This window comes from Liolophura sinensis, chromosome 9 (genome assembly GCF_032854445.1).
Source record: "Liolophura sinensis isolate JHLJ2023 chromosome 9, CUHK_Ljap_v2, whole genome shotgun sequence".
Classification (NCBI taxonomy): domain Eukaryota; kingdom Metazoa; phylum Mollusca; class Polyplacophora; order Chitonida; family Chitonidae; genus Liolophura; species Liolophura sinensis.
Window position 1 is genome coordinate 35,993,126 of NC_088303.1, and position 10,284 is coordinate 36,003,409.

General features: G+C 37.6%; 1 protein-coding gene across 1 annotated transcript; it reads right to left on the minus strand.

Moving 5' to 3' along the window:
* Positions 1-650: 650 nt before the first annotated feature.
* On the minus strand, positions 651-6,126 carry LOC135475840 (secretory immunoglobulin A-binding protein EsiB-like). The gene is made up of 5 exons (XM_064755781.1): positions 5,950-6,126; positions 4,662-4,803; positions 3,743-3,788; positions 2,608-2,694; positions 651-1,533 (listed from the first exon to the last, which is right to left on the minus strand). Exons 1-5 carry the CDS (start codon positions 6,109-6,111, stop codon positions 1,434-1,436), a joined length of 537 nt encoding a protein of 178 aa, XP_064611851.1. The 5' UTR covers positions 6,112-6,126; the 3' UTR covers positions 651-1,433.
* Between the last annotated feature and the right edge of the window lie 4,158 nt (positions 6,127-10,284).

Consider the following 10,284-nt stretch of genomic DNA (forward strand, 5'->3'; position numbering starts at 1 on the left):
CAATGACCCAGGAACCTTTGTGAGTTTAAGTCCATCTCATGCTGGCTTCCTCTCCTGTCGTACATGGCAAGGTCTGCAACAACCTGCAGATGGTCTTTGCCTCCCACTATAATGCTGACCTCCGTTGTTTAAGTGACATATTCCTAAGTATGGCAAAAAATAAAAACTCCAATGAAATAAATGACTATAAATAATAAATAACATGACTTTAGTTTTCTTCCATCGTTATGTCAGGAATTGCACCTTTTTATCCCCTGCCTCCATTATGGCCTGACCATCTCTCTCCATCCACATTAGTGTACAGGCTATATCTCCCAATTGTTTTCCTCAAGCAGTTTAATTTTATACATTCCACTAGACTTTACAGCTACATAAGTATTGAAAGAGGTGATGATGTGCTGCAACTTTCCTTTGTACACACAGAGTTTATGATGTATCAGGCCTTTATGTGGTTGCTATGAAAAGCAGACTGCGAATATCTACCCTTATCTACAAATAGGAATATATTCGTTCAGGTATATATGGGCACCAACTGAACTCTTTGTTATCTCAAGGTTTCAAACCATTATCAAGCATTCTCTATTTGATAGAACCAGAATTAGTTTCGAGACCCGGAAAAAAAAAACAACTGTAATTCATTTATTTATACCAGCAGTTTATTAAAATACATGTAAATCACATTTTGAACACACTTCCATACATCTAAGTTTTTAACATAAGTTGATACATATGTGCGTCAAGGAATAAATTTTTAAAAATACACACTAAAACGATACGATTATTCATCTACCTCATAATAACCAAATTACAGTGGTGTAATTTTTACTGAAAAATACTTTGGACGGACATGATATCAGTATTCATCAATAAGGATCTTAAATGATGTCTTAAAGTGTGAAGAATTCTAACAAAAATATTGACTGATGAAATGCTTAAATTTACTCTTCATCAAAAAAAAACCCCACATAACCACAGATGATTAACTTCAAAGGATCTTGAATAACTTCTTATTCATGCACTCAGTTTTCCCTGACAAACTTAGTTTTCACTCGTGCTTTGCCAACTTTCATAACCGTGATCAAAATATTCTTTACTGAGACACACTGAAACTGTATTAGGTTAGCTGAATCCCAAAATGAGTATTTCTTTTTTAGTAAGAGTTTAATGAACTTTAGCAATGCTTTAAGCTTATCTCCTGCACAGATTTTAAGTTTCTGGCCTGTTGTTAGAAATTCCATATTGCACGCCTTGTTAACGATAATGTTATTATAACCTATACTGCCTGCTTTAACACAAATTTGAAAGCATAATTAAAAATAGAGAGGGAAAGATTTGTCTTGGAAGAAGTCTGAAACAGCCATTTTAGTTTCACTTCCCACAATGTCACAACCATCTTCGTCTGTCACAACCGCCTTCACCTGTCACAACCGTCTTCACTTGTCACAACCGCCTTGCGTACAGACACTGTTCAGTGTTTCTTCTGCCTCTTTCACCCCTTTTGAAGCAGCATGGCGGATTAGTTTGTGGGCATCACTAAAAAAGTTAAAACATTCACAATTAGCAAAAAATAAATACAAAAATGAAAAAGAAAGTTATTCTCCATTATTTCAGTGTTTTCCTTGCACCCAAAAGCTAATGTTGAAATAGCCGGTTCTTTTTATGTTTATAAGAATTTTGTGCAAAGGTGAATGTGTAAAAGTTGGTGTCCACCACTTCCTTAAAAGTTTTCAATCTTGCATTACCCAGAATTCCACTGTTCTATTTTCTTGGACCATTTGAAAGGGCACCTTGTAAATCTCTGACTTATATTTACTGCATATATTTACACATATTGTCTTTTTTCGTAAAGAATTATACTGTTGAGCAACTGATAGAATACATGCCGTTCATGTTACAGCAAAACTTTCCTTGTGAGAATTGAAAAGTGAACATTGTGTTTCAGTTCAACACTGTGGCATTAAACTACACGTACAATGAAATACAACATGAGAATTCGCCACCTTAAAAAACATATATCTGATATTTTCACATTTGATCCCTTTCATTAATGTTATTTTCTATAGGCAGGCTTTACTCTACAAACTAGAGGTGGTCCTGTATGTTTCTCCTCAGCAGTGATGCAGGCCCATAACAGTACAAACACCACTGAGCCCACCCTGTACGTTTCTCCTCCGCAGCAATGCAGGCCCCTAACAGTACAAACACCACTGAGCCCACCCTGTATGTTTCTCCTCAGCAGTGATGCAGGCCCCTAACAGTACAAACACCACTGAGCCTACCCTGAATGTTTCTCCTCAGCAGTGAGTCAGGCCCCTAACAGTACAAACACCACTGAGCCCACCCTATATGTTTCTCCTCAGCAGTGATGCAGGCCCCTAACTACAAACACCATTGAGCCCACCCTGTATGTTTCTCCTCAGCAGCGATGCAGGCCCCTAACAGTACAAACACCACTGAGCCCACCCTGTATGTTTCTCCTCAGCAGTGATGCAGGCCCCTAACAGTACAAACACCACTGAGGCCACCCTGTACATTTCTCCTCAGCAGCGATGAAATGCCACTGAGCCCACCCTGTATGCAGATCTGTAATGAAGAGCTCAGACTCACCCTTTTCGCAGGTCACTTTTATAACCCTTCAGGTGACCTATGGCATAATTATAAGAAGCATGAGCATGACCCTGGTCAGCAGCTTTCCTGAAACAATGAAGCCAATGACAGACTTAAACAACCAGTAGATATAACAGCTTTAAAACATGTTAATTTGTTTGGAAAGCGCAGTAATCAAAAGTGAAGTCTTGCTCAAGTCTTGGCAGTAACACAAAACTAATGAAAGCTTGTTCTAGACAGAAAGTTAATATTACCTACAACAGATTAGATTTTTATACATCAGACATATACACTTTTGAGCCTGAGAATTTTTGGTAACAAGTGGAAATTCATAATGGCAGCGTCAACCATTTAAATACATGTATGGACCAAGTGAAATATTGTTTACTTTTACACTGTTACAATATTCCTTGATTCTCTTCTCACACCATGGCCTTCTATGTGTTACCCTGTCAAGTTTCAACAGCAGTGTGACATCTCTTTGTATTGTACGTCATTCCTTTATGGCACATAGTAGGGTCAATCTGTCTATTTAACATCGGGAGTACACAGAAAACTATAAATTATATAGGATTTGATTAATCTTTGGAATGTGTTCTGTGGTGGGTTGGAGTGTCAAACGTTGCCAAAATAGCGACAATCTGCCAATAGTTTAATCTCTACACAACTCAACATGTTAAAAAATTGGCAATTAAGTAAATAGCCCTACAATATGTCACAAAGCAAACAAGTCATACTGAACTTAGCCTTCATGTACATAGTTAAGGAAGTGAAGTCAGCTCTTATCTTCTCTTTATTTTACTTTAATAAAACATTTGTGTTTAAACGGCTCAATCTAATTGGTTCAGTACAGTGTGTACCACCCAAAGTGTACCACCCAGTGTGTACCACCCAGATCAGATTTCAGGGTGACTTGCTTGGATACAAATGCACACAGAATCCTTCTGCTTTGGTCATTAGTAACACTGGGACAGGTCTTAAATGCACCCTTTGATCCTGCTGATACAATGCAATGTACAAGTACATGTAGGTGCTCACTGTCCAGCCGAACTTCCAATTGGTCTAATGGTAGTGGCTGAAGTCAGAGTCCTGAAGGTCAGTGGTTCAAACCTCAAAGAAGTTACAATGTACTCACTTGAACCACTGCATAGCTTTCTCTGAATGCTTCTCGGTTCCTTTTCCTGTTAAAGGATGGAGAACAACTGAATTAGTAGACTGGTTAAACATCAACAGGCTCAACTGTATGTACCATGACAATCAATACTCAAGAACTTGAGAAGATATCAACAGCCCTGACTCAAAACTGATTAAATACATAGTAAATCTTCCGCCATCAGTTTAGAATCTCAGAAATTCTGAAACTTTGCCTCAGAGTCAGAATACAGTGTCGTGCAATCAGTTTGCAAGCAGAAAGGTTGAGAATCTCTCCACTTTAACTTTGTGCCTTTTGTTTCCATTCACTGGAAACATGTCACCTTCTATCATATCTAATGCACTAGGAAACTTTCATTTATGAAATATCACTTCTTACACAAACTTGACCATGGCAGAGAGTTCCAATAGCAAATATGTTTGGTTCCAGTGGATTGGTGCGAATGAATTTCACTGATCTACTCTGCACTTAGGTACTTTGTTAACTGGATGGCCATATGTTTAGTACAACATGAAAACAACATTTTAACTGAAAAAGTTGTGCTGGCGCTTTAATCAATTTAAACGTCTGCACGCTATTTTCAGTTAGAATGTTGCATTGCACCGAGTCATATAGTTATATGAGATTTTAAGTTACAATGTCCATAATTTTAAAATGTCAATTCAGTACACTGGCGAATTTATTGAACATGATGTCAATGCCATATTGTCATGTCATATACTGCCTTCTGGTTCTCAGTTCGTATGAGTTTGAGCATATACAAAAATCTGAGCATGTGAATAAGGAGCTAGAGCCATCCAATTACAAATTTCAAATTAAAATTTCAAATCAAAAGTTTAATTTGTACAGAGTCGTATGATTTACTATCATGTTTCCTTAGAGCAATGAAGTTTTTTCTTACCATAAAGATACCTCTGGCCAACTTGGTGTTGTGCCTCAGGATATCCCAGATGTGCATAACCGTGGGTTACATGGAAATGCAGGTTATCAAAGTAGAAATATGCATACAGAGCAAATGCTATGGTACCAATAATCATGCATGCCTGGAAATGGAAAGGAAAAAAAAAAGAATTATTTCAAGGGAAGCAGGTATGCAGTACATTTTACAAGCAGGTCAATATATTTACAAGTTTACAAGTTTACTTTAAAATGTTAAAAAGGTGAATCAACATTTAAGGTGTCTCACAAGTTCCCGCAAGTTCGGACTAGACACGGTGGGGGTTCTCACAAACTAATGCGGCTGAAAGGCGTGATTACACCTGAATTGTGCAAACATTCAATGATTGCTATACTGAAATAATGAATTTCATACAGACTGATTTATACTGAGCGAAAAAAAAAAATGGAATGGCTAATTTAAGTCCGTTTAACCTGTTGATTCAGTAGACATTTTCAGTCGGTTAGCGCGCTGGCGTAGCATAATGACCCAGGAGTCTCTCACCAATGCCATCGCTGTAAGTTCAAGTCCAGCTCATGCTGGCTTCCTCTCCGGCCGTACGTGGGAAAGTCTGTCAGCAAACTGCGGATGGTCGTGGGTTTCCCCCAGGCTGTGCTCGGTTTCCACCCACCATAATGCTGGCCATCGTCGTATAAGTGAAATGTTCTTGAGTATGGCGTAAAAGACCAATCAAATAAATAAATAAATAAATCAATAGATATTTTTAAATTAATATTTACATCTTTCAAAATTTTATGCATCCATACACTAACATAAATGCCATCTACATCACTTATCACACGCAAAATTAGCCCCATAACTCCGATCCAAAACAACACCTTTTCACACAGACAAACAATATTATTTCCTGTTTTGTACAAGCTAATGTTACTATAAATTGATCAAGCCGCACAGTAAGTTAAAAGCGAACTTGTGCTAGCTATACATTGTTTATAGGCCTACACTGCAGATCGATATAGTGTCAAGGCAACCGGTATAAACACACTGACATGGGACACCCAGTGTGGCTTCCACCGTTTTCATCCCAATAACCTTGGAATTTCTGGGCAAAATGCAAACTACAGAAACCTAAAGCAAATTTCACATCTGCGCTAAGGGCTAACAAAAAGTAAACATGAGCAATCTCTTGCTAATGGCGACTAAACATTATCATGATCAAGTTCACTTCCTAACTTCAAATCCGTGCGGATAGCGAAATCAAATAAATGCCGACAAGAGTAGAAAGCATTACCTCCAAAACCCGAACATATGTCGGATCAGCTTTCTTCCTTCGCGCCAAGTAGACTTTTCCGCCGTACGGTAGATCTTGGTACTCCTCATTTTCAGATTCAGGCAGCAATCTTTGCCTCAAACCTTCCTGAGCTGCAGCAGTTGTAGTTGTAGCGGCCGCCATCGTGAGCCTGAGCCTGTGCTGTTTGAGATCGAGAGCAGCTTGTCGATTAGGAAACCTTGCCTGCTGCTTTATTAATGAGATATATTGATTCCCATCGCTGTGTTTCCGAAACACACGTGCAGTTCGGAGAGCCGAGCACGTGACGGTAGCTCCAATGGCAACCGATGGCACTACATTGATGTTTTACATACAATTTATGGTTATATGTATATTTACAAAAATTTTTAAAAAGCCACCACTCTATCTCTCACCAATCAAAATAACTGAATCTTCAAACTGCACCTTTTTTCTGCATTAAAGTATTCAAGCAATATTTCATGACCTTCATTTGCCTCTAAAAACGGACTTTTTGGGGCTGGTCTCATGGTGAAATACAGTGAGTGGAAAATTCACGCGTAAGCTTGTGGTGTCAAAAAACAGTCAGTATTAATACAGCTGGAAAACGCACGCTGTAAGCTGCCACGTACACATTAAGGTTAAACTTTTGGACCAGGAGTACATTTGTTGTTTGGGATAATAAATCTTTAACCATGGAGGTGCAGATTGTTTGTAAACCACATGTTTTTGCAGCAAACCATTTAAATCTGGCAACTATAAGTTCGTCTCTAATTTGATTTATATCTGGTGTATTTTATGCCTGAAGATCATGGTCTTGTACCTTGATCCACTTGCTCAGTTGCCATTCACTTTCAAACAGACAAGACCAACAATTTACCATCTACAAAGATCTCAGCACCTGCATGTACATGTTTAATCGTATCAGAATTTTTTACATGCTGATGTTACATGTATAAATTGAAAATCCACTTAATTCACACCTACTTCGATTCTTTGCAATCAGTTTTGCATGGTTTCTTTGTTTTGTTAGGAGGTAATTGTTGGCCATCTGTTGTGATAAGACTGAGTATCATGGCTCAGCCTGCCAGGTGAGAAGTTTCAAGCATGTACATGGATTCAATTAAACATTCATACATGTATGTGGTAAAAGTGTTGCAGGTAGATCTACATCTCCACTGGTTTTTTGTTCAGGTCTCTCTTCTGCATGTACCTCAGAAACTAAATAAAGGTTTGTTTTTAAAAGTTTACATAACTCAGTTTTGTCCAGTGTATATACATATATCAAAGCTCAAATTAATGACAAGAGCTGATGAGTTTTTGAAATCAGAATACAGGATTGAGTGTGGACATTTGATGAATTGATTTACCTGCCAGGGGCTCATTTATTTATTTATTTATTTATTTGATTATTGTTTTATGCTGTACCCAAGAATATTTCACTCATACAACGGCGACCAGCATTATAGAGGAAGGAAACTGGACAGAGCCCGGGGATAACCCACGATCAGCTTCAGGTTGCCGACAGACGTTCCCAAGTACGATCAAAGGGGCTCATTTAAAAAAGGGCTTGACTCACATCAAACATAACTAATGACAGCACATATAGAAGAGTTAAGCCATGGTGGTTACATTTGACCTTAAAGGGTCCCTCATCAGTGTTTTTATTCGTATTACAAGAAGTAGATGTACTTGAGCAAATTACCTAAAAATTCGCCCCAAAAAGTCTACTTTACACTATAAAGGCAAATAAATGTAATAAAACATTACTTCTGGTGCTGAGACCAGGATATCATCCTATTTTTGATATCAAAGAAACCTCAAACACCTCTCTCAGATCACCAGAGCTTTCGCGCATTTTGCCCGCACCAGAATACGGCAAAATGCGCGACTTAATCATGGGCAAAATTTTAGTTCATTGCCATATTTCTGTTATACCTGCGTCATAATGGTGGGTTGTTAAAATCAAACAGAGCTAAGGAGCCACCACTAATAACAGGTATCCCAACCCACATTGGATAAAAACATATCAGGAATATAGGAATTTTACAACAAAGCTAATAGGTTTATAGGAAATTCTGGAAAAAAATTAGGAGCATTTGTTGGAGTAGAAACCTGTCTTTTGTAAACACTTTTCCTAATATGGTGAAAATAAAATATAAAGAATGCAACTCATATGGTGTGACAGCTAGATAATGGAAAATATATAGAAAGAATGTAATTGACAGGGTGATCTAGACTGTGAGATTAAACACCACCATGAAATTATAAATAAAAGGAGAATAACAAAGAATGCAATGTATATGGGATGACAGACAATGAAGAATAAAGAACAAAGAATGCAATGGACATGGGATGACAGACAATGGAGAATAAAAACAAGAAAGAATGCAATGCACGTGGAATGACAGACAATTGAGAATAAAAACAAGAAAGAATGCAATGAATATGGGGTGACAGACAATGGAGAATAAAAACAACAAAGAATGCAATGGACATGGGATGAGAGACAAGAGAGAATAAAAATAACAAAGAATGCAATGCACGTGGGATGACAGACAAGGGAGAATAAAAACAAGAAAGAATGCAATGAACATGGGGTGACAGACAATGGAGAATAAAGAACAAAGAATGCAATGTACATGGGATGACAGACAATGGAGAATAAAGAACAAAGAACGCAATGGACATTGGACGATAGACAATGGAGAATAAAAATAACAAAGAATGCAATGGGCATGAGATGACAGACAGTGGAGAATAAAGAACAAAGAATGCAATGGACATTGGATGATAGACAATGGAGAATAAAGAACAAAGAATGCAATGGATATGGGATGACAGAAAAGAGAGAATAAAAATAACAAAGAATGCAATGCATGTGGGATGACAAACAATGGAGAATAAAGAACAAAGAATGCAATGGACATTGGACGATAGACAATGGAGAATAAAGAACAAAGAATGCAATGGATATGGGATGACAAAAAAGAGAGAATAAAAATAACAAAGAATGCAATGCATGTGGGATGACAAACAATGGAGAATAAAGAACAAAGAATGCAATGGACATTGGATGATAGACAATGGAGAATAAAGAACAAAGAATGCAATGGATATGGGATGACAGAAAAGAGAGAATAAAAATAACAAAGAATGCAATGCATGTGGGATGACAAACAATGGAGAATAAAGAACAAAGAATGCAATGGACATTGGACGATAGACAATGGAGAATAACATTGGATGATAGACAATGGAGAATAAAGAACAAAGAATGCAATGGATATGGGATGACAGAAAAGAGAGAACAAAAATAACAAAGAATGCAATGCATGTGGGATGACAAACAATGGAGAATAAAGAACAAAGAATGCAATGGACATTGGACGATAGACAATGGAGAATAAAAACAACAAAGAATGCAGTGGATATGGGATGACAGACAAGAGAGAATAAAAATAACAAAGAATGCAATAGACATTGGATGACAGACAATGCATGTGAAATGACAGACAATGGAGAATAAAACAAGAAAGAATGCAATGAATATGGAGTGACAGACACTGGAGAAAAAAAAACAACAAAGAATGCAATAGATATGGGATGACAGACAACAGAGAATAAAAATAACAAAGAATGCAATGGACATTGGATGACAGACAATGGAGAATAAAGAACAAAGAATGCAATGTTCATGGAATGACAGACAATGGAGAATAAAAAACAAAGAATGCAATGGACATGGGATGACAGACAATCAAGAATAAAGAACAAAGAATGCAATGTACATGGGATGACAGACAATGGAGAATAAACAACAAAGAATGCAATGGACATGAGATGACAGACAATGGAGAATAAATGCAAAAAAGAATGCAATGCACATGGGATAACAGACAATGGAGAATAAAAACAAGAAAGAATGCAATGAACATGGGGTGACAGACAATGGAGAATAAAAACAACAAAGCATGCAATGGACATGGGATGACAGACAATGGAGAATAAAAATAACAAAGAATGCAATGGACATTGGATGACAGACAATGGCCAATAAACAACAAAGAATGTAATGGACATGGGATGACAGACATTGGAGAATAATAGCTGGCATCCTTATTGGATTTTCACACATACATGTAGTAAGTCGACACGGGCACAGAGATCCTCACATGTCCATGTGCACATACATGTAGTAAGGCTCTGAGATGCTCACATGTGCATGTGCACGTACATGTAGTAAATCAACACGGGTCCTGAGATCCTCACATGTGCATGTGCACATACATGTAGTAAATCAACATGGGCGCTGAGATGCTCACATGTCCATGTGCA

Excerpts from the sequence above, each read along its gene's own strand:
- LOC135475840 (XM_064755781.1), bottom strand. The coding sequence starts at position 6,111 with ATGGCGGCCGCTACAACTACAACTGCTGCAGCTCAGGAAGGTTTGAGG. Across the intron at positions 4,804-5,949 it reads CATATGTTCGGGTTTTGGAG|GCATGCATGATTATTGGTAC; the intron begins GTAATGCTTTCT and ends TTCCATTTCCAG. Across the intron at positions 1,534-2,607 it reads AAAAGTGACCTGCGAAAAGG|TGATGCCCACAAACTAATCC; the intron begins GTGAGTCTGAGC and ends TAACTTTTTTAG.